Below are 24,908 nucleotides of genomic sequence, written 5' to 3' on the forward strand. Positions count from 1 at the left end.
GCGAGAGAGGGAACACAAGCAGGGGAGTGGGATTAGGAGAAGCAAGCTTCCTGCCCAGCAGGGAGCCTGATGTGGGGCTCAATTCCAGGACCCTGGGATCATGACCTGAGCTGAAGACAGACACTTAATGACTGAGCCACCCAGATGCCTCTATTAATTAGGTTTCTTATTAAATAAGACAGATCTCTTCCTTGCTCTGTTTTTGTTATTGTTCTTATTCTGACTGCCAGATACCTCTAGAAATTACTAAGAAAGTTTGTGTATAGTCGTCAGACTACCCAGATAAAAATGTTTTCTAATATTTAATTTAGTGAGGATTGTCATATTTATATTCTATAAGCATAGATTTAGAAGTAGTAACAGATATATAACTTATTTCATTCATAGAAGTAGTTTCTGGTGAAGATTAGAATAGTAAATTCCTAAATTATCCCAATGCTTCTTTCATTAAGCTGTGTTTATTCACACACTCATACAAACAGTTTATTCCAGTTAATGTTAAGCTTTCAACAAAGTTGTGCTTTGATTCTACTGAATAAATAAAAGTTGTCACTTAGTTAAAAAATAGCAAAATTTGGTTAGCAAGGACTTTATTCACCCAGTTTTCTGTCATATATCAAGAACTGTTTATTTTATCCTGCTTCAAAGCTATAAGGTTAGCCAACCACATTTTCATCGAAACTGACAAAAGACACAAGACTCCTGGGTCAGAGACAAAGCACTATTAGTCATATCAGAGCAGGCAGAATAAGCTTTATATTTGCACTGTATCCCCTTGTCTCCCAAGTCACATAGGGGTGATACCAGGTAGCACAGATAGATATTGTGCACACAGTGAGTTTATGTCATAAGTGAGAAACTTCAAGTTAGGAAACTCCCAAACTCAAAGGAGGATTGCTTGCAAATTTATCCATTCTTTGATTTTGAGGGAGACATTATGTTTATCACCCTGGATAGGAAAGAAATCTAATCTATCCTCTGCTCTGGAGGTAGATGCTATTTCTAACTTCCAACGTTGTTTGCTGTATACATATGTGTGAAAAATTATGAAGAAAAGCCATAAATGCCTCTTCACAAGACATAGACATAGAGCCTATGTTCTCTAAACAAACAAATAATAATAATAATAATAATTAAAAAAAAAACACCCATTAGCTACCATAAGCTAAGTGAACCCAGGAAAGTTTGTGATTTACACACTTAAACCATGAGCCAAAAAGCCCTATTTGTTCAGCCCAGATAACCAGAATATAGTAAGAACCAAAGAGTTAATTATTCTTTATCAAATATATAGGTAATTCTAACCATTATTTTATTGTACAATAAATACCTTATTTTTCTTAGCTGGTTACTAGATGGAATAAATTATAGATAATTATTACCCAAGTTTTCTGTTTATAAAATTGTTTAAGAAGAGTTAGCATCATAATAGTCAAACTTTATCAAATTTGTAAGCTGATTTTAATATAATAATTTAATGAATAAAATGAGAGATTTTTATTTCAAATTGACAATTGAACAAATAACTGCTGTCCACATTTTATTTTAATATATGATTTATTGCATACATGAAAATTGAATAATAAAAGTCTGCTTAACATTGAAATCAGTGTTATTAAATATGAATGACTTCAGTGCTGGATTCTTAGTGTATAAATCTACAGTTTGGGGGCTTTCATCTCCAAACTATGATGCAAGAACAAATCCAAAATCAGCGACATCTGGAAAACCTATACTTTCAGCCTATTTATTTCTACTGTGTGAGTCATCTCAGATTCTAGGGCAAAAAAAGTGGTATTACACACTAAATATGCCCATTAAAAGGTGAATAAAATAAAATATTATTTGAGAATTCACTTTGTTATAATTTTAGAAGATTCTTTAGAATACTTTTCATGCTTTCAATTTAACTTTTAAAATGTCTTGCATAAATTAAAATTATTACCATACACTTGATTCACTTTGATTCTCTCAAAGTCCTAGGATTGTTATATTTAATATGTCTAAAACATAACTTACAAGAAAATATCCAACACATTGATAAAAGATAAATAATATGGGGCAAATAGAAAACTTTGTTTTAAGACACACTTTTGAAATACAATATGAAAATATAATCTTAAAAAAGTTTAAGAACTTTCAAATAATAAAAAGCTGTTATCTTCAGAGTTCTATAAGCTTATTTATTCTAAAATTGTATTCTACTCTGTGTTGACTATATAATTTGCTGGTCTTGGTGATGTTAATGTAATCTATTATTATAGATGCTAGTTACTTTGTATATATGAAGTAAAGGTATTATCCTATACATATATTTTAAAATACAATGTTTTGTAAAGGAATCCAAAAATTACTAATATAATCGTTGTTGTCACACACTGAAATAAAGCTCTCAGACACCGATCTGAGTGGCTGTGCAGGGCTGCCTCTGCAAGGGAGAGTAGCAGCAGCTGAATCCTGCACATAGCTTTTATTTTCTTTTTTATCAGAAAAGCAAGGACAGATGTATCAAAGCATGGGGAAGGAATACAAAGAGATGGCAATTATCTTGAAGGCAGAAAGCAGGCCTGCACTTCCCCTGAGAGTGGGCATGCAAGGAGGCAGTCATGGGATAAGGGAGGAACAGGATGTTTGTGCTAGCAATCACTGGAGGCAGGAAGGGGAGTTGAGGGTTACTTTCTTTCATAGCTCCTAAATCTATGCCCTGCCCCAGGAGATGATGCGATCCTGTTTGTACCAGGCTATAGCTTTCAATAACCTGAGAACAGGAATGCTGCTGATGTTTCAGCTGCTTCCACAGTAACCCCTTAGGGTTTACAATACATTTTCTAAGAAAAACTCTGCAATCATAAGGAACAAAATGCATGTTTGGCCTTGTATCTTTGAGGAAAGTCAAGTACACCTGTGAGATATTGAATGAGTTTATACGTTTTAAAAATAGAAAACTCAATCTTTATAAACATTAAACTGTATTCCTTTATCTTTTTCTAGGTAAAAGTTTGCCTTCCCTCTCTACAGAAATTGAGAATATCTTTCAAGTGTCTGTTAGAGAAGGATGTATCTAGGATTTTTTACATTCTTCTGATTTTACTACTCTGACTTAATTTGATTTTCATTTGTCATTTCTAAAATTTTAGCTCAATAGATACCTTTGTATTTATGACAAAATATGAGTAATATCCAATTTAACTACTCTGTTCTGCACTTAAATCATGTTTTCAAAATTTATGGAGGTTTACTAGCTAAAATGTGAATTCTATAGATTATAACAATGACAGTGATAAAAGCTGCTTTTCTGACTAAAACTATTTTTAATCCAACTGCTATTTTTACTTTACTCTCAGAAAAAAGAAAATATTTTTTCTATTTTATTTTTATTGATATCTACCTGATGGCTTATATCTTCTTTTTTTTAAGAGTTTATTTATTTATTTAAGAGAGAGCACATGAGAGTGGGGAGGGTCAGAGGGAGAAGCAGACTCCCTGCCGAGCAGGGAGCCCGATGCGGGACTCGATCCAGGGACTCCAGGATCATGACCCGAGCTGAAGGCAGTCGCTTAACCAACTGAGCCACCCAGACGCCCGCTTATATCTTTTTTTTTAAAAAGACTTTATATATTTGTCAGAGAGAGCATAAGCAGGGAGAGGGACAGGCAGAGAGAGAAGCAGGCTCTCCGCTTAGCGGGGAGTCCAACACTGGGCTCAATGGGATCATGACCTGAGCCGAAGGCAGATATTTAACCAACTGAGCCACCCAGGCGTCCCCTGATGGCTTATATCTTTGTAAAACTATATTTTGTATCTCATTTACTTAAATGAGATAAAAAATAAATAAAATGTTATTTTAAAAATGGAGAAATATTTGATTTAGTTGCCTGAATTTTCTTAATTAGTTTAATTGTCCACATTAATTCATTGCTGACATTGAGGAACTGTAACTGGAAGTGGCAAATTTACCTGCAGATGAAAATATTTGATGAGTCTTAGATATAGGCTAAATACCCTCTGCTTTATGAGAGTTTAGAATTTCTGTAATATAGTATATCTATGGATTAAATAAATTCTATATATTATTTCATACATATATACTTATTAAATAAGGTGTAATATACAACAAGCCTCTAAGTAAATTAAATTCCAGCTATATTATCTTATTATAGAATAATAACAGTATGCACTTACTAAATAGGAAAGTAATTTAATTTCCTAGAAACTCTTTCTATGCATTTAATTTTACCATAAAAATTCACACATGTAAAATTATTATGAAGATTAATACATGCAAAACTCCTAGCATAGTCACACATAATGGGTGAACAATAACTATAAGTTGGCTTAGAGCTCTAGTTATGGTGTCTATATTTAATCCTTATGACTATACAGATCAAAGGAACTAAGAGGTAGAGAAGTTTGAGCTGCAAATAGCAAAATAGTAAATTCCTTAAATATGTGTGGGCATTTGTCCATGTACATATAAGGTGAATGTTAAATTTGGGTGGTGATAGTAGGCAATGGTGAAGAAGCTCTCTGAGAAAACAATAATTACAGTTGTATGCTACCATTTTAATATTTGTTCAGTTCTATCTCAAATTATTTTACTTTTATTACTTCCTTTTCATGAGTTTAATTTTTATTTTGAATTTAAACATAGCATATTTATAATAGTTGAAACTTTTTTTTAGGCACAGGAATTTTTATCTAGTTGTAAGCATACAATGCAACTTGCATTGTCTTTAAAATGATTTTTATTGAATTATGAAAAACATTTCAGATATTAAATTTAGCAAAGTCTCTAGAAACTGCTAGTAGGACTTTGTGTAGCCTGCCAATATATGTTTGTTATCATTGTCAGGATCCTGTGAACTTGGAATCTGATCATAGTAACAATATTCTTATCTACAGAGATGGATGTTAAAAAAGTGCAAAAAAATGCAAGCGTTGTCTTTTTTCAATTGCTGACTCAATACAGATCAGGGCCTTGATATTTTAATGATCTGTTTGTAATAGCACAGTGTAACAGAGGTTTTCTTATGAGTTGTTCCTCTTTCTTAAAGATGTTTCTTTCTGATATATCCTATTATCTTTCTGATATATCCATTCTGCAACTCCATCTAACACTACTAAATATTATATTCATGATTTTTTTTTCAATTTGGTAGTCAAGTTATGAATATTTAAAAGTTAAATTTTAAAATGAATTCATCCCAATTGGACTTAATTCCCATGAAAGCTGCAGGAATGTTCTCTAAATTCAACAAAATTGTTGAAACTACTCCCACAAATGGGACATAAATATTTCCAACCATCATCGGTGCTTATGATCACAACCCTCATGCTATGGTGAGATCTCAAATGATCCTCAAAAGCTTTTCTATTAAGTGTGTTTTGAATTTGGGACCATGGGATATAGAACACAGGCCTCACAAAAATATGGAAGCCATCTTTCCCTTTAGCACAGGTTGATTTGTAAAATTTTCCTGATGTCATTCTTTCAATGAGGGGATGGTAGTAGTATACCCTTAAAGGTCTTCCAAATATTATGGCTCTCTCCCCATGGGTTAGGACATTTGGACAAGGAAGAAATGCTGTATATTTTAGCTTTACCCACATGGTATTTTGACAACCTGCAGCCTGAGAGAAATGTCTCCCACACAGCAGACAGAGAATCATTCTCTTTACTTCATGATTGTTAATGAATGGGATTCTCCACAAAATTGAGAGTTGGAGAGGAATTTTGTAATTTATGGTGCTATTATAGAAATCACTTGTTTTCACCCCCACTTTCCCTGAGTGGAATCTTGTTCTGTTAGTTAAAGGATTGTTGTTATTGCTTTTTCTAGTGAGATACTCAGATAGGTAATTCTCTCTAGCCCTGACATGAGAAAGATCCTTTTTCTAGGAATAAGATCTGAATTAGAAGGGATTCTTCTTTTAAATGCTCTCGTTGAAGATCTTTTTGGGTCTTCTCAACTTCAAACTCATTGTCCTCTACTGCTTGACAAACAACATGCCCCTGGGAGGTCGGTATGTCTAGCTCCCTGTTCACTGGGTTGCTTTCCACATGAGTGATAATATTAGAATCAGCAAATGAAGGCCTGATATCTGTACTACATTCATGTGGAACTTCATTTTCTAAATTTTTGAGATCATTTTCAGCGGCATCACTTCCTCACTTCCTTCTTTAGTAGGAGAAGTCACCCGGGTTCTATTTATGAGAAAAAAAAAAAAAACAAAGATCCATTAAACTGAAAAATGTTCCATTTCATAAAAAGACAGTTCTTTAGTCCTGAAAATAGCATGGATGTGTTATTCCTAAGCTTTCTCAGCTTTATATATAGTTTATCACATCTTTAATATCAAAGTCACAGACCCACAAAATAAAATAGAGAAAAATAAAAACTGAGAGTAAATATGACTCCTATTAAATAAGTGTTCTCATTACTTAGCTTTAGAACGTGTATAAACCTGGGGTAACATAAAATTTCATCTGGCTAATATAAGAATACATTCTATGCATTAGAGCACATATAGTTCCCAATGGGAGGCCCAGTTGTTCTCTTTTGGATGATAAATAAAATAAAATTTTCATTTAATAAGATAGATATGAATTACTGACCTGAGATTTTAAGATGACGCTAAAGTAGAAGGCAGTTTTTTTTTAATGAGTATATACATGTAAAAGAGAATTAAAACCTATGTGAAAATGAAATGGTTAAATTTCTATGAAGAGCAAGCTATTCTTCCCTTGGAATTTTTCTTCGTCTTATTATTTTATCTGTTCATTTTAAGCAATATCTATGCAAAGGGCAACAACTATGAATTATGTAAGAGGGGAAGGCAGAGAAAGTAAGAGTAGGAAGCTGAATAGTGAAGTCTAACCCAAGTAATTTATTAAAATATGACTTAAATTTACTATTTCCTCCTCATTCCCATTGTCTCAGGACTAATCAAGCTGATAATTAGATCATGTTTGCTTTACTGCTGATATCTGGTTTCCCTGATTCAAACTCTTGGCTCATATCTCTACTCTTAACTTTTTCTTTAATATATGTCACCTACCTGCTCAAACACCTTTAGCACATACTAATTATCAGAGCCTATTCTCAATATATTATATATTAAATATGTTTCATTCTTCTGTATGAGGAGACTTGGGACAATGTAAGTTGGAAAATTTCTTTTTCTTAAAATTTTATTTATTTAATTTATTTGAGAGAGAGAAAGTGAGTGTGACCCGGTTGGGGGGGGGGGCAAAGGGGATGGAGACTGACAAGCAGACTCCATGCTGAGTATCCATACTCATCCATGCCCATCCTGTGGCAGGGCTTGATCTCCCTACCTGGAGATCATGACCTGAAGCAAAATCAAGAGTCAGAGGTGTAACCAACTGAGCCACCCAGGCGCCCCTGGAAATTTTCTTTAGAATAGGAAGATAGGGATGTCTGGGTGGCTTAGTCAGTTAAGCATCAGACTCTTGGTTTGGGCTGAGGTCATGATCTCAGGGTCATGGGATTGAGGTCTGCATTGGGTTCCACATTCAGTGGGGGTCTGTTTGGGATTCTCTATATCCTTCTCCCTCTGCCCCTCCCCATGCCCAGGCTCCTCTTTCTCTCTCTAAAATAAATAAATAAATATTCTTTTCTTCTTTTTTCATTTAAATTCAATTAGCCAACATATAGTGCATCATTAGTTTCAGATGTAGTGTTCAATAATCCATCAGTTTTATATAACACCCAGTACTCATCACATCATGTGCCCTCCTTAAAATAAATAAATATTTTTAAAAAGAATAGAAAAATAGATACGAGCATTTTTACTGAAGGTAGTGGTAGGGAAAAGCAAATACAAGTGGATTGAAAACAAATCTGGAGGAAATTAAGAATTAAAAAACATGGCTTCCATTCATTTTAATGTCTAGCTTTTAATTTGCTCTGTCTAGCTACCTTAGGGATAATTTAGGAATAGATCAGCTGAATTTAAAGATGTAAAGTTATGTGTGAGGTGTTTATGCTGGTCTTATGGGGGTGGGGCTGACTGTGCTGATTCTCAAGAGGACTTGCCCTAGTGGAGATACACCTGCAGGGCACAGAGGCTTGGTATAAGTGGGCCCAGCCTCCACTGGGTAGTACTTTTTTGCTCACACAAGTCTACTGATCATAGAGTGCTGCAAAGCTTCAGCTTCTTAATATACCCAGTACTATCATGAGCAAGAATACAACAGGCTTTCCTAACAATCACACAAAAAATCAGTGACCCAGACAAAATGACAAGAGAGAGGAATTCATCCCAAAAGAAAGAAGAAGTTGTGGCCAAGGATTTAATCAGTATAGATACAAGTAAGATGTCTGAACCAGATTTTAAAACAATAATCATAAGGATACTAGTTGGGTGTGAGAAAAGCAAAGAAGACTGTAGAGAATCCGTAACTGCAGAGAGAAAATAACTAAAAACTAGTCAGACTGAAATGAAAGTTTTATAACTAGGAGGCAAAATCAAATGGATGAAATGGCAATGAAGATGGATGGAGCAGAGGAGCAAATCAGTGATATAGAAGATAAAATTATGGAAAATAGTGAAGTTGAAAAAAAGATAGGAAAAAGGTACTGTGTAATGAATGTAGATTTAAGGAACTCAGTGACTCTTTAAAGTGTAATAATGGTTGTATCATAGGAATCTCAGAAGAGGAAGAGAAAGAAAAAGGAGCAGAAGGTTTATTTGAGCAAATTATAGCTGAAAACTTCCCAAATCTGGGGAAGGAAACAGACATCGAAATTCAAGAAGCATAGAGAACTCCCATTAAATTCAAACAAAAGCTGGCCATCAGAAGACATATCATAGTCAAATTCACAAAATAAAAGGACAAGGAAAGAATCCTGAAAGCAGAAAGGGGAAAAATAAAGCCCTTAATCTACAAGGGAAGTCAGGTCCAGCTCACAGCAGATTTGTGCACAGAAACTTGACAGGACAGAAGAAAGTGGCATGATATATTCAACATCCTGAATGGAAAAAATATGCAGCCAAAAATAATTCATTCAACAAGGCTGTCATTCACAATAGAAGGAGAGATAAAGAGTTTCCCAGACAAACAAACTAAAAGAGTTCATGACCACTAAACAAGCTCAGCAAGAAATTTTAAGGGGGACTCTTACATTGGCAATAAATTCATAACTTTCAATAATCACTCTGAATGTAAATTGACTAAATGCTCCAATCAAAAGACATAGAGTATCAGGATAGATAAAAAAAAAAAAAAAAAAAGATTCATTTATATGCTGTCTACAAGAGACTCATTTTAGACCTAAAGACACCTGCAGATTGAAAGTGAGTGGATGGAGAGTCATCTATCATGCTAATGGACATGAAAAGAAAGCCAGAGTAGACATACTTATATCAGACAAAATATATTTTAAAACAAAGACTGTAACAAGTGCTGAAGAAGAGCACTGTGTTATAATTAAGGGTCTATCCATCAAGAAGATCTAATAATTATAAATATTTTTGCTCCCAACTTGGGAGCACACAAAGACATAGGTGAAATAATACCAAACATAAACTCATTGATAATAATACAATAATAGTAGGGGACTTTAACACCCCACTTACAGCAATGGACAGATCATCTAAACAGAAAATCAACAAGGAAACAATGGCTTTGAATGACACACTGGATTAGATGGACATAACATATATATTCAAAACATTTAATCATAAAGCAGTAGAATACACATTCTTTTCGAGTGCACATGTAACATTTTCCAGAAAAGATCACATACTAGGTCACAAATCAGGCCTCAACTGGTACAAAAAGATTGAGATCATACCATGCATATTTTCAGACCACAATGCTATGAAATTTGAAGTTAACCAAAAGAAAAAATTGAAAGACCCCCAAATACGTGGAGGTTGAAGAACATCCTACTAAAGAATGAATGGGTTATTTCCGATTCAGGGAAGAAATCAGAAAGGGAGACAAACCATGAGAGACTCTTGACTTTGGGAAACAAACAGGGTTGCAGAAGGGAGGAAGTTGGGGGTATGGGCTAACTGGGTGAGGAGCATCAAAGAAGGCATGTAATCTGATGAGCACTGAGTGTTACACAACTAATGAATCATAGAACACTACATCAAATCTATTGATGTATTATATGTTGGCTAATTGAACTTAATAAAAAAAGAATGAATGGGTTAACTAGGAAGTTAAAAAAGGAAAAAAAAAATACATGGAAGCAAATGAAAAAGAAAACACGACAGTCCAAAACCCTTGGGATGCAGCAAAGGCTGTCATAAGAAGGAAGTATGTAGCAATACAAGATTACCTAAGAAGCAAGAAAGGTCTCAAATACACAGCCTAACTTCACACCTAAAGGAGCTAGAAAGGGAAAAGCAAATAAAACCTAAAATCAGCAGCAGAAGGGAAATAATAAAGATTTAAGCAGAAATGAATGATAGACACACATAAAAACAGTGGAACAGGTGAAAAAAACAAAGATCTGGTTCTTTGAAAGACTGCATACAGTTGAAAAACCCTAGTCAGACTTATCAAAAAGTAAAGAGAGGACCAAAAGAAGTAAAATCACAAATGAAAGAGGAGAAATCACAACTAATACCACAGAAATACAAAATATTAAAACTAATGATGTAATGTATGGTGATTAACATAACATAATAAAATAAAATTAAAAAAGAATATTATGAAAAATTATATATCAACAGACTGGAAAATCTGGAAGAAATGGACAAATTCCTAGAAACTTACAAACTACCAAAACTGAAACATGGAATAATAATCATTTGAACAGACCCAAAGCCAGCAGTGAAATTGAATCAGTAATCAAAAATCTCCAAACAAGCAAAAGTCCAGGGCCAGAGGGCTTCCCAGGAGAATTCTATGAAACATTTAAAGAAGAGATAATACCTATCCTTCTCAAATGTCCAAAAAATAGAAATGGAAGGAAAACTTCCAAATTCATTCTTCGAAGCCAGCATTATCTTGATTCCAAAACCAGACAAAGACCCCACTAAAAAGGAGAATTACAGGCCAATATCCCTGATGAACATGGATACAAAACTTCTCAACAAGATACTAACAAATCAAAACCAACAGTACTTTAAAAGATTTATTCACCATGGTTAAGTGGGATTTATTCCTTGCCTGCAGGGGTGGTTCAAATTTACACATCAAACAACATGTACACCACATTAATAAAAGGAAGGATAAGAACCATATGATCAGCTCAATAGATGCATAAAAAGCATTTGACAAAATACAGCATCCATTCTTGATAAAAACCCTCAACAAAGTTGGTATACGTGGAACATACATCAACATCATAAAAGCCATATAGGAAAGGCCCACAGCTAATATCATTCTCGATGGCAAAAAACTGAAAGCCTTTCCCCTATGGTCAGGAACAAGAGAGGGATGTACTCACACCATTAATATTTAATATAGTACCAAAAGTCTTAACCTTCAGCTATCAGACAACAAAAATAAATAAAAGGCATCCAAATCGGCAAGGACAAAGTTGAACTTTCACTATTTGTAGAGGATATGATACTCTATGTAGAAAACCCAAAAAACTCCACCAAAAAATTGCTAGAATCAGCACATGAATTTAGCAAAGTCACAGGATACAAAATCAATGTAAAAATCTGTTGCATTTCTATACACCAATAATAAAGCAGCAGAAAGAGAAATCAAGGTATTGATCCCATTTACAATTGCACCCAAAACAGTAAGATACCTAGGAATAAACATAAACAAAGAAGTAAAAAATCTGTACTCTGAAAACTATAGAATACCGATTAAAGAAATGGAAGAGGACACAAAGAAATGGGGAAAATAATTCCATGCTCATGGATTGGAAGAACAAACATTGTTAAAATGACTATATTACCCAAAGCAATCTACACATTGAATGCAATCCCTATCAAAATACCACCAGCACTTTTCACAGAACTAGAACAAACAATCCTAAAATTTGTTTGGAAACACAAAAGATCCCAAATAGCCAAAGCAACCCTGAAAAGGAAAGCAAAGCTGGAAGCATCACAATTCTGGACTTCAAACTATATTACAAAGTTGCAGTCATCAAGACAGTATGGCACTGGCACAAAAACAGACACATAGATTAATGGAACAGAATAAAGAACCCAGAAATGGACTCACAACTATATGATCAACTAATCTTCAACAAAGCAGGAAAGAATTTCCAATGGAAAAAAGACATTCTCTTCAACAAATGGTGTTGAGAAAACTGGACAGCAACATGCAGAAGAATGAAACGGGACCACTTCCTTACACCATATACAAAACTAAATTCAAAGTGGATGAAGGACCTAAGTGTGAGATAAGAAACCATCAAAATTCTGAAGGAGAACACATGCAGCAAGGTTTTTGACCTTGGCCTTGGCAACTTCTTACTATACACATCGTCAGAGGCAAGGGAAATGAAACAAAAACAAAAATGAACTGTTAGGACTTCATCAGGATAAAAATCTTTTTCATAGTGAAGGAAACAACCCTCCTGCACTGTTGGTGGGAATACAAACTGGTGGAGCCACTCTGCTAAACAGTATGGAGGTTCCTCAAAAAGTTAAAAAAAGAACTACCCTAAGATCAAGCAATTGCACTACTAAGTATTTAGCAAATGGATACAAAAATACTGATTTGAAGGGATATGTGCACCCTGACGTTTATAGTAGCATTATCAACATCAGCTAAATTATGGAGATGGCTTAAATGTCCAGCAACAAAGAGTGGATAACTTAGTTGTTGTATATATATAATGGACTATTACTCAGCCATAAAAAGAATGAAATCTTGCCATTTGGATGGAGCTAAAGAGTATTATGCTAAGCGAAATAAATCAGTCAGAAAAAGACAAATACAATATAATTTCACTCATAAGTGGAATTTAAGAAACAAAACAGATGAACATAGGGGAAAAAAAAGAGAGGCAAACCATAAAACAGACTCTGAACTGTAGAGAACAACCTGAGAGTTGCTGGAGGAGAGGTGGGAGGGATCATTTAAATGGATGATGGTTATTAAGGAGGGCACTTGATGTGATGAGCACTGCCTGTTGTATGTAGTGATGAATCACTAAATCCCATACCTGAAACTAATATTCCACTGTGTGCTAACTACCTGAAAGTTAAATAAAAGATTGGAAGAAAATAATAACACTGTTCTTAAGATTTACTTTTTAAGTCTTCCTAATATTTAAATTTAGACATTACTCAAGACTTATTTCTCCATCTTCTAGTCTATTTTTCTTATTCTCCTCTTCAGTGTCAATACATCCCCCAAATTTCAAGGAGGGTGTCCCTGCTGAGCTTAACAATTTGATTTGTTCAAGTTTGTCAGAGAAGCCCTTTATCAATATATGTCACCATGAGCAGAGTTATAATCACGGTAAGGCAATAAAGTCTAGAGTTTAAAGGATGTCTAAAATAACCAATTTGAACTTACCAAATTCGAGGTTAATATGGCCGCTTCTCAGTAAGACTGAGAACCAGTAATTTGGTGGGGACTGAAGTTACTGGTGGTCTTGATTTTGTCAGATGCACCCTGAAAAAAAATCAAGATAGTTTCATAAAACAGAGGGAGACTATCGAGCTCCTGTACTTATCTCTATGTAAAGTACATTTTCTGCTTTATTTCTTGGTAGGGTCTTCCACTTTTATATCCCAGGCTAAATATGAGATTCATTATTTCCTTCCACATTTTGCACTGGCATTTTATATAAGATACATCCAGTGCATATACTCATATCTATCACAGATATTTATCCTATTAGACAATATTAAAATGGGTTTGTCAATAGAATATAAATTATATCTGAAGGCTTGTTGTCCTCTGCAAAGGAGTCACATCAGAAATTTATGTACTTAGGGCCACTATTGTTTATTTCAAAAAATAAATCCTCATTGAGATTGCACATGAAACACATGGAGTATTCTATTCAACATCTTAATCTTTATTTTTTAATGTCTGTATTTATGTGTGGATATAGCCAAGAGTCATATGTCTTCTTATTTTATCATTTACTAATAATTTAGCCAAATATGTATTCCTTTATTTTTTTTTTAAAGATTTTATTTATTTATTTGACAGAGAGAGACACAGTGAGAGAGGGAACACAAACAGGGGGAGTGGGAGAGGGAGAAGCAGGCTTCCCGCGGAGCAGAGAGCCCAATATGGGACTCGATCCCAGGACCCCGGGACCATGACCTGAGCCGAAGGCAGCTGCTCAACAACTGAGCCACCCAGGCGCCCCAAAATATGTATTCCTTTAAGCAATATGATAATATAGTCTTCTAATCTCTATTCCTGTTCTCTGTTCTTTGAATTTTTTTACTCATCTAGAGCATTTATATATAATACATGGTAATAGATATATATTTACTGAAAGCAAAATTTCAGTTTATTAGAACACCAAATTTTTTATATTTTACAAAGATAAATGTAGGGGCATCTGGGTGGTTTAGTTGGTTAAGTGTCTGCCTTCAGCTCAGGTCATGATCTCAGCGTCCTAAGATTGAGCCCTGAGTAGAGCTGCCTGATCAGTAGGGAGTCTGCTTTTCCCTCTGCCCCTCCCCCCTCATGTTCTCTCTCAAATAAATAAATAAAATCTCCATTTATTTTTTAAAGATTTTATTTATTTATTTATTTGACAGAAAGAGAGAGAGCGCACAAGCAGGCAGAGCTGTGGGCAGAGGGAGAGGGAGAAGCAGGCTCCCTGCTGAGCAGAGAGCAATGTAGGGCTTGATCCCAGGACCCTGGGATCATGACCTGAGCTGAAGGCAGATGCTTAACCCACTGAGCCACCCAGGTGTCTCAATAAATAAAATCTTAAAAAAAAAATAAATGTAAATGTGCCTGATAGCTTTTAGAACTGTTAGAATTCTTAAAATAAGACACATTTGGAATTGGTCATTGAGTACTTGAGGAACTACAATATTATGTTTATATCTTTATAAATTTTAATTTTGTAAAAAGTGATAAAAAAGAAAAACTACAATTAAATGCAGGTTGGGTGTTTCCAAATATTCTTTCTTCTGCTTCACATTTTTACATGCAAAGCTGTTGAAGTTAAAAATACACATATATGGAATTTGAAATGAACCTGGCTATTTTGACCCTTTCTAAATAAGATTTAATTAGCCTTCAATCTGAGGGGTATGTGCTTATATTCTAGTCAAACTGTGTCCTCTAATGCCCACATGCTCTGTAAAGGATGTTTTTTTCCTCCTACCAATATTTAAAAAAATTTACACCAAATTGCATGAATGATTCATCAGCTAAGTCAAAACTTCTTTACACAAATTGGATGTCTCACCTTTCCCTTTTGACAAAATCTCCAAAATATATTTTCACATTATCTTAGATAAAAGGTCCTCAATTAACATGATTTCTTTATATGCCCCATGCACTTATGAGTGTCAGGAAATCCCTCACTGTGTCCCAATTACTTCATTTGAGGGGCTTTAACTTTTTTGCCCCCCAAAATCATTAATTTTACTTTCAAAATATATTTTTTAATATTTTATTTTTAAGTAATCTCTACACCCACCATGGTGCTTGAACTCACAACCCCAAGAAGAAGAGTAACACACTCTACCAACTGTGCCAAGCAGGCACCCCACACTTTACTTTTAAAATATTTTTGTAACTCAGAAAGTTAGTGAAAAATAAGGTAGTTTTCTCCATTTGAGGTATATTCACAGAATCATATGTGAACATATTGAAAATGTGACCCAAAGAACAAGTCTCAGAATAGCATCTTTATCAAAGAATTACAAATCAAGTAACAAAAGCTATTTTCAAAATAATTGTTAAACATTATAAAAAGAATATATAGACTAAGAAGTACTTATTAAGATCCCTTATGTTTTTATTTTCACTTTCAACATACCCTTTATCTCCACTCTCAGTAGTAAAAATCCCTCCAAATAATGTGCACTCCACTAAGCCAGACTGCTCTTCTTTTCTTCTGCCCTCTACCTCTCCATTTATGCAATTTTCACAGTTCCTTTGACTCTGCATCACAGTATCTACAGAACTTGGCAACCTAGCAATCAAACAGAACCCTCTGCAGAAGGTAGAAGGAGGAAATAACTGAAATGGTAAACCTAGAATTGTTTTTAGATAGCAGGAACAGAGTAAAGGCTGGAAAGATTCTTAAGTTTATCATTCTACCTCATCACAGATAAAACTCTAATTATATCTATTCCCAAAATTGAAATATTGTGAAGATAGAATTGCCAGATAAAGTGTAGGACAGTCAGTAAATTTGAATTTCTGATAAACAATAAATATGTTTTTAGTATAATTATGTACCAAATATAGTCAAATGTTTTGAGACATACTTTTACTAAAAAAATTTCATTGTTCCTCCCAAATTAAAATTTTATTGAGCATCCTGTATTTTTGTTTACAGAATCTGGTATTCCTACATGAAGATAATACATGACTAGCTGTTACATTTTATTAATTTGGCTTACAAAAGTTTCACTGTCTTTATATCTTTTGCCTGGTCTTCCTCTGTGGTAGTTTAAGTAAATATTTTATTTTCACAAGCTAACTGATTTCTTTTCATTTTGTCAGCTTCCAATCATCAAACAGTAGGGAGCCTGATATTTTTTTTAGTAACTTTGTAACTCATCAATATACCTTTATTTTGATCATTTCTCCAGAACACTTATAAACCCCATCTGTCTTTGGTTTGGGTGAAGATGAGATATTTCCTGATACAAGTGAGCCTATAATGCTCAGAGGGGATTTGAAAATTGGCTGTCTCTCATCTAAGGTAAAGCCTATCCTAAAGGAAATATGTTAAAACCAAAGGATCAATATAGGCCTTGTATCAGGACTAGAAGTCAAATTGTGGCACCAAAATTGAACTGCTAACCAGGAAAAAGGAATAGTACAACCAACAAATGAAGATTAGGTGTATTATCAGGGTTCTCCAGAGAAACAGAATGAATTTCATATAAATGTATATATATATATAAAGATAGATATAGATGTAGATATATAGATATGGATATGGATATGAATATAGATGTAGATATAGATAGGTAGATAGATAAATATAGATATAGATGATATAGGTATAGATATATGGAAATAAATTTATGATAAATTTTGGCTTATGAGATTATGGAGGCTAAGAAATCTTACTATCTGCCTCCTGCAAGCTGAAGGCCCAGGAAAGCCTGTGTTGTCATTCCAGGTCAATCCTCAAAGACTGAGAAATAGAGGAGTCAATGACATAAGTTCCAGTGTGAGTCTGTAAGTCCAAGAATGAAGAGCTCACATGTCTGAGAGTATGGGAATGTAGATATCTCAGCTCAGCAAGGGAGCACATTTACCTTTCTTCTGCCTTTTTGTACTATCCAGGAATTGGATAATACTTACCTGCTTTGGTAAGAGTTATCTTCTTTACTCAGTCTACAACTTCAAATATTAATCTCTTCCAGAAAACCCTCACAGACATCCACAGAAATAATGTTTTCCAGCTATCTGGGCATCACTTAGCCCAGTCAAGTTGACACATAAAATTAAACATCACAAGTCCACCTCTAATCAAATTGACACTATATGTATCTCCTTAAACCACACTTAATCTCCAAATGAAGGTAATAATAGGGTCATAATTCTACATAACATGATACAACTATCTTGCATACCATTAAAAATACACTAATCTCTTAACACAGAATAGATGGTAAAGATCTTGAATGATGTTCAGTCTTCTGATATCCCATAACTTTAATACTATGATAAAATATTAACAGTACTTAAATCCTTATATAAGGTCAACCCATTTTGTGTTACATGATAAGGGGATAAAAGAGGAAAGAAAACAGAGAGAGGCTGGGAATATGGCAGAGTAGGAGGACCCAAAGCCCAATTCATCCTGTAGATACAACTAGATAATACTCATATCAACATAAATAACCTAGAAAATGACCCAAAGATTGGCAGAACAAATTTAACAACTAAAAGTAGAGAAGAGGCCACATCAAAGAAAGTAGGAAGGGCAGAGATGCAGTTTGGGAACAAAACAGACCATAGCCGTCTGTGGTCAGGAGGAAGCCTAGGGTGCAAGAAGGGCAAAAAACAGACTATCACACTGTGAGCCCACATCAAGAAGATTAATCCCCATAGCATTTGACTTTGAAAGTGAGAGGGTCAAATTTTGTGATATCTTACAAGTGGGGCTTAAAGCCTGGAATTTTAGGAATCAGACGGCTCAGCCCTGGGAGAAATGAGGGGGCTTTAGGAAGCTAAGTCACCACCCTTAAAGACAAAGCAGGACAAACAGCCCATGGAGATACAGCTTAGAAGCAGCAGTTGGAAAAATATCTAGGGCACATGAGAGGGAAAGTTATTTATTCATCTCAGAGTGTGGCCCAGAGAGGCAGGGATTACAAGGAGACCTCTACAGGAACAAAGGGTCTTTAAGGTACCATTGCCTTTCCCTGCCTCTTGGCATAAACACATGACTACCCGCTGGAGGCTGCACAGTACCTACATTCCATACCTAACTTGCTTATACCAAGCTCTGCTCACCCCCATGTTTCAATAGATCTGCCCTTTTTAGTCACACTTATCTCAGTCCCATGGCTGTAGGTATATTTTTCCAGAAGACTGGTGCAAACCCCACCAACACCACATCTCTGACTTGATGTTTTGGGGACTTCAGTTCTGGCAGCAGCAGTACCAGGTCTCATTTCACAAGCAGACCAATGCATACCTTGTTAAAATGCACCCCACCCTAGCTGGGACAAAACACAGCCCACAACAGGCAAAGAGAGCCTCTGCAGATGAATGGACTGAAGGAAAAAATGACAAGGACACAATAATAGAGCATAGACAACACACATAGGAGATGCTCCATTAAGCACCAGGTCCTAGGGAACAGAGGATGGTGCACTGCAGGAATTAAGAATTTCTTCTTTATGGAAGGGGGAAAGATGGCAGAGGAGTAGGGGATCCCATTTCAGCTGGTCCCCAGAATTGAGCTGGATATCTACCAGACCATGCTGAGCACCCACGAAACCAGCCTGAGATGTAAGATCTGGATCTCTACAAACAGAATATTGCAGGCAGTTGGTTTTGAGGTACGAAGTGGGGAGCCGTGATTCTGCAGGCAGATATCGGAGGATAAACGGCAGCGGGAGGGTGCCTGGCCATGGGGAATCCTACACCACCGGTGAGTGACAGCCTTGCATGCTACAGAGGGGCACAGACTCACAGACCAGTAGCGTCGGGGAAAGGACTTTAGGGCAGTCCCTAGGCCGGAAACCCAGAGCTGCGGGGTCACGCACACGCAAACTGCAGCCCCCCCAGATGGAAACCAGGAGTGCCGGAGGCGCACTGGTGAACTGCAGCCCCCGGGTCGGAAACCGAAGCAGCGGAGTCGCGCGCCCGTGAACTGGGAGTGGCTGGCAGTTTTAGAAGCACAAAGGGCAGAGACGTGCCCCGACCTGGAGGCAGGACTGGGAGCGCTCCCGAGGGGGACACAAGCCAGGACCCTGCAGTTTATAGCAGCACGGTCAGAAACGGAGACGGTGTGGCCTGGAGAGCTCACTGAAGAACAGACTGCAGGCTCTCTGCTCTGAGGCAGAGGGTTGGAAATGATCTCTTCTGCTCTGACTCACGGAAGAGACACAGAAAGCCGCCAGGGAAAAGTGCCAGAGAACAAAAGCCCCAAAGACTGATTCCCACTGAGCCCATTCCCCACCACAGGGGGCCAGGGCAACTCCGTCCAAACAGGGTTGCCTGAGTAACAGCACCGCAGGCCCCTCTCGCAGAAGACAGGCTGGGAAAACAAGAGGCCAGCAACCCTAAGGTCCCTAGAAAACAGGTGCATCTTGCTTGGGTTCTGGTCAATAATTTCGACTCTATACATTCCCTCAAACACCCATCAACAGAATGACTAGGAGGAGGAACCCCCAAAACAGAAAAGACTCAGAGATTATGACTTATGCTGCAGATTTACAAATGGATGCAGATATAACCAAGATGTCGGAGATGGAACTCAGGCTAGCAATTATGAAGACAATGGCTAGAATGGAGAAGTCAATTAATGGCAACATAGAGTCTCTAAGGGCAGAAATAAAAGGTGAATTGGCAGAACTTAAAAATACTATCAATGAGATCCAATCCAATCTAGATAATCTAACAGCTAGGGTAACTGAGACAGAAGAGAGAATAAGCGACCTGGAAGACAAAATAATAGATAAAAAGGGAAAAGAGGAGGCCAGCGAAAAACAACTCAGAATCCATGAAAATAGAATCAGAGAAATAAGTGACACCATGAAGCATTCCAACGTCAGAATAATTGGAATCCAGGAGGGAGTGGAGAGAGAGAGAGGACTAGAAGATATATTTGAGCAAATCGTAGCTGAGAACTTCCCTAATCTGGGGAATGAAACAAACATTCGAGTCCTAGAGGCAGAGAGGACCCCTCCTAAGATTAAGGAAAACAAGCCAACACCCCGGCATGTAATAGTAAAACTTGCAAATCTTAGAACCAAAGAAACCATCTTAAGGGCAGTTAGGGGGAAGAGATTCCTTCCGTACAGAGGGAGGAACATCAGAATAACGTCAGACCTATCCACAGAGACCTGGCAAGCCAGAAAGGCCTGGCAAGACATATTCAGGGTACTAAATGAGAAGAACATGCAGCCAAGAATACTTTATCTGGCAAGGCTTTCATTTAGAATGGATGGAGAGATACAGAGCTTCCACGACCAGCAGAAGCTGAAAGAATATGTGACTACTAAGCTGGCCCTGCAAGAAATATTAAGGGGAGTTCTATAAAAGGAGAAAGACGCCAAGAGTGATATACAACAGAAATTTACAGGGACAATCTATAAAAACAACGTCTTCACAGGCAACGTGATGACAATTAATTCATATCTTTCAATAATCACTCTTAACGTGAATGGCCTAAACGCTCCCATAAAACGGCACAGGGTTGCAGATTGGATAAAAAGACAGGACCCATCCATATGCTGTCTACAAGAGACTCATTTTGAACCTAGAGATATAGCCAGACTGAAAGTGAAGGGATGGACATCCATCTTCCATGCCAACGGACCTCAAAAGAAAGCTGGGGTAGCAATTCTTATATCAGACAAATTAGATTTTAAACTAAAGTCTGTAATAAGAGACACAGAAGGACATCATTCTTAAAGGGTCTATCCAACAAGAAGATCTAACAATTGTAAATATCTATGCCCCCAACATGGGAGCAGCCATCTACATAAGCCAACTGTTAACCAAAATTAAGAGTCATATTGATAACAATACGTTAATTGTAGGAGACCTCAATACTGGAAGTCCAAGCCACAGCAATCAGATAACATAAAGAAATAAAAGGCATCAATATGAGTGAGGAAGTTGTAAAACTCTCACTATTTGCAAATGACATGATACTATATATAGAAAACCCTAAAGACCACCATGAAACTACCAGAAATAAATTCAGTAAAGTCACAGGATACAAAATTAATGTACAGAAATCTGTTGCATACCTGTACCCTAATAATGAAGCAGCATAATATGAAATTAAGAAACAATACAATTTACAACTGCATCAAAAACTATATATATATAAATTTATTCTGGATTATATATATGGATAAACTTAATCAAGGAAGTAAAAGACCTGTACTCTGAAAACTATAAAATACTGATTAAAGAAATTCAAGGACACAAAGTAATGGATAGACATTTCATGTTCATTTGTTGGAAGAACAAATATTGTTAAAATATTGTTTAGTACTACCTAAAGCAATCTACAGTTTTAATGTAATGCCTATCAAAATAGCAGCAGCATTTTTCACAGAACTAGAACAAACAATCCTAAAATTTCTACGGAACCACAAAGACCTTGAACAGCCAAAGCGATCTTGAAAAAGAAAAAGAAAACTGGAAGTATCACAATTCCAGATTTTAAATTTATTACAAAGTGCTAATAACTAAAACAGTATGGTACTGGCATAAAAATAGACACATAGATCGATGGAATAAAACAGAAAATCCAGAAATAAACCCATGATTATATGGTAAATTAATCTCTGACAAAGGAGGAATGAATATTGAATGGAAAAAAGACAGTCTCTTCAACAAATGAGGTTGGAAAAACTGGACAGCCACATGCAAAAAAAAAAAAAAAAAATGAAACTGGACCACTTTGTTTCATCATACATGAAAATAAACTCAAAATGGTTTAAAGACCTAAATGTGAGACCTGAAAACATAAAAATCCTAGAAGACAACACAGGCAGTAATTTCTTTGACATTGACCATAGCAAATTTTTTTCTAGATATGCCACCAGAGGAGAAATAAATATACTCTTTGTACTACTTCAAAATAAAAAGTCTTCTGCATAGCAAAGGAAACAATCAACAAAACTAAAAGACAACCTACTGAATGGGAGAAGATATTTGCAAATGACATATCCAATAAAGGGTTAATATCCAAAATATATAAAGAACTAATACAGCTCAACACCCAAAGAACAAATAATCCAATTTTAAAATGGGCAGAAGAAATGAACAGACTTTTCTCTAAGGAGGCATCCAGATGGCCAAAAGACACATGAAATGATTCTCAGTATCACTCACTGTTAGGGTAATACAAATCAAAACTACAATGAGATATCACCTCACATCTGTCAGAATGGCTAAAACCAACAACACAAGAAACAACAGGTGTTGGGGAGGATGTGGAGAAAGGGGAAGTCTCTTGCACTGTTGGTGGGAATACAAACTGGTGCAGCTACTGTGGAAAACAGTTTGGAGGTTCCTCAAAATGTTGAAAATAGAACTACCCTGTTATTCAGTAATCACACTACTGTATATTTACCCACAAAATACAAAAACAGTAATTCAGAAGGATACATGCACACCTATGTTTATTGCAACAGCCAAATTATGGAAGCAGCCCAAGTATCAATTAATAGATGTATAGATAAAGAAGATGTGGTGTATGTATACAATGGAATATTATTCAGAGATAAAAAATAATAAAATCTTGGCATTTGAAATAAGATGGATAGAGCTAGAGAGTATAATGCTAAGTAAAATAAGTCTATCAGAGAAAGACAAATACCATATGATTTCATTTCTATGTGGAATATAATAAATGAAACAGATGATTAAAGGAAAAAGAGAGAGAAATCAAGAGACAGACTCAACTATAGAGAACAAACTGATGGTTACTAGAGAAGAGGTGGAGTGGAGGGATGTTTATCATGATAAGCACTGATTAATGTATAGTATTGTTGAATCACTATATTGTACACCTGAAACATATAACACTGTATGTTAACTATACTGAAATTAAATAAAATCTTAATTAAAAAATAAGGGAGGAAAATTCAAAGATATTTGATTGATATATGTATTCATAATAAAATAAGGAGGAAATACTCATGGCAATTACAGTACTCTTTCTGTAAGTAGTCATATGGCTCTAACTGGTATTTATAACTAAAATATATAACTTCTCTGTCCTACTTCCCGTTCTGAATTCTGTTTATATTCTAGGAATTTCTCATCTACTTGTGGTTATTTACCTTATGCATTGGTCCAAACTTTCATTTCCAAATGGTCGAGGTCATTCATAGTCCTGCCTGGATTGGGTTGTAGTTTTTTATTGACCTTAATCACAGAGCATTGTAATACTCAAAGAAGCCCTAAGAGATCACCTGTACTCCAGACAATCTCTTTCTCACCTCCATTGTGGAGTATTAGTCCAATTTCCCCTTGGCATTCACAATCAATAACCCTAGTGAGCATGATAAATCCCTTAGTCGCTTCTTGTTTCAGAGAAATTAAGAACTCTAAGTGGCTGAGTGGCATTATTGACTTCTAGTTAAATTGATTCATTATTGTGTCTCCTGATGGAAGCATCCCTCCCTTTAGAACGAAGACCTCTAGACCAGCAGAGTATAATGCCATGAGGACAGGAAGCAAAAAGTTTGCTAGTGGGCAACTAGGTTTAATAGTGAATGGTGCCACTTCCATTTTCACCCCTTGATTTCTGGACCTGTGAATCTTGACTATTGGAGAGACAGCACCATATATTGGCCACTGATTCAGAGCATGTAGAACTTCCTGGAGAACCTTGTCCCAGCCTTGCAAGGTATTGCCACATAGTTGTCTCTGTAACTGAGTCTTCGAAAGATCATCCTACCATTCAATCAAGTCAACTGCTTCACGATGGTAGGGAATATAGTATGACCAGTGAATTTTATGAGCATAGGTGCATTACCATATCTACTTTTCTGTGAAGTGAGTTCCTTGATCAAAAGCAATGCTGTATGGATTAACAGAGTGGTGGATAAAGCATTCTATAAGTACATGGATGATAGTTTTGGCAGAAGTATTGCCTGCAGGAAAGGCAAATCCATGTACAGAGTATCTATTTCAGTAAGGACACAACACTGCCCTTTCCATGACAGAAACATTCCAATGTAATCAAGCTCAGAACATGTAGCTGGCTGATTAGTCCAGGGAAAGATCCCATATATGGGGCTCAGTGTTGGTCTCTGCTGTCAAACTGAGTGAGTACTCATTAGTGGCTGTAGCCAGGTCAGTCTTGCTAAATGGAAGTGCATGTTGTTTTTGTGTTTTTGTTCTTGTTTTTTTAATGGAAGTACATGTTACTGAGCATATATGCACAAGCTTCACCTCTCCCACCATGACCACTTGGTTTATAAGTCCATTGGTCAATGACAGTAGTGGCTGTGGGGAGAGAATGACTGGTATCAACAGAATGTGTTTTCTTATCTACTTGATTATTAAATTTCTCCTCTGCTGAAGCAACCCTTTGATAGGCATTTACATGGGACACATACATCTTCATGTCTTTACCCAT

General features: G+C 36.0%; 1 protein-coding gene across 1 annotated transcript; it reads right to left on the reverse strand.

Moving 5' to 3' along the window:
• Positions 1 to 5,214: 5,214 nt before the first annotated feature.
• Positions 5,215 to 24,908, reverse strand: CPXCR1 (CPX chromosome region candidate 1). The gene is made up of 3 exons (XM_078064024.1): positions 24,722 to 24,908; positions 6,005 to 6,168; positions 5,215 to 5,895 (listed from the first exon to the last, which is right to left on the reverse strand). The coding sequence occupies exons 1-3, from the start codon at positions 24,906 to 24,908 to the stop codon at positions 5,215 to 5,217; spliced, it is 1,032 nt and encodes a 343-aa protein (XP_077920150.1).

Source organism: Halichoerus grypus, chromosome X (assembly GCF_964656455.1).
Source record: "Halichoerus grypus chromosome X, mHalGry1.hap1.1, whole genome shotgun sequence".
Classification (NCBI taxonomy): Eukaryota; Metazoa; Chordata; class Mammalia; order Carnivora; family Phocidae; genus Halichoerus; species Halichoerus grypus.

What these genes read in the sequence shown, in the direction of transcription:
- CPXCR1 (XM_078064024.1), bottom strand. Translation starts at nt 24,908, where the DNA reads ATGGGTAAAGACATGAAGATGTATGTGTCCCATGTAAATGCCTATCAA. An exon ending in AAGTGGTCATGGTGGGAGAG is followed by an intron (nt 6,169 to 24,721) that starts GTGAAGCTTGTG and finishes GAAGGAAGTGAG; the next exon opens with GAAGTGATGCCGCTGAAAAT. An exon ending in CGACCTCCCAGGGGCATGTT is followed by an intron (nt 5,896 to 6,004) that starts GTTTGTCAAGCA and finishes TCTTATTCCTAG; the next exon opens with AAAAAGGATCTTTCTCATGT.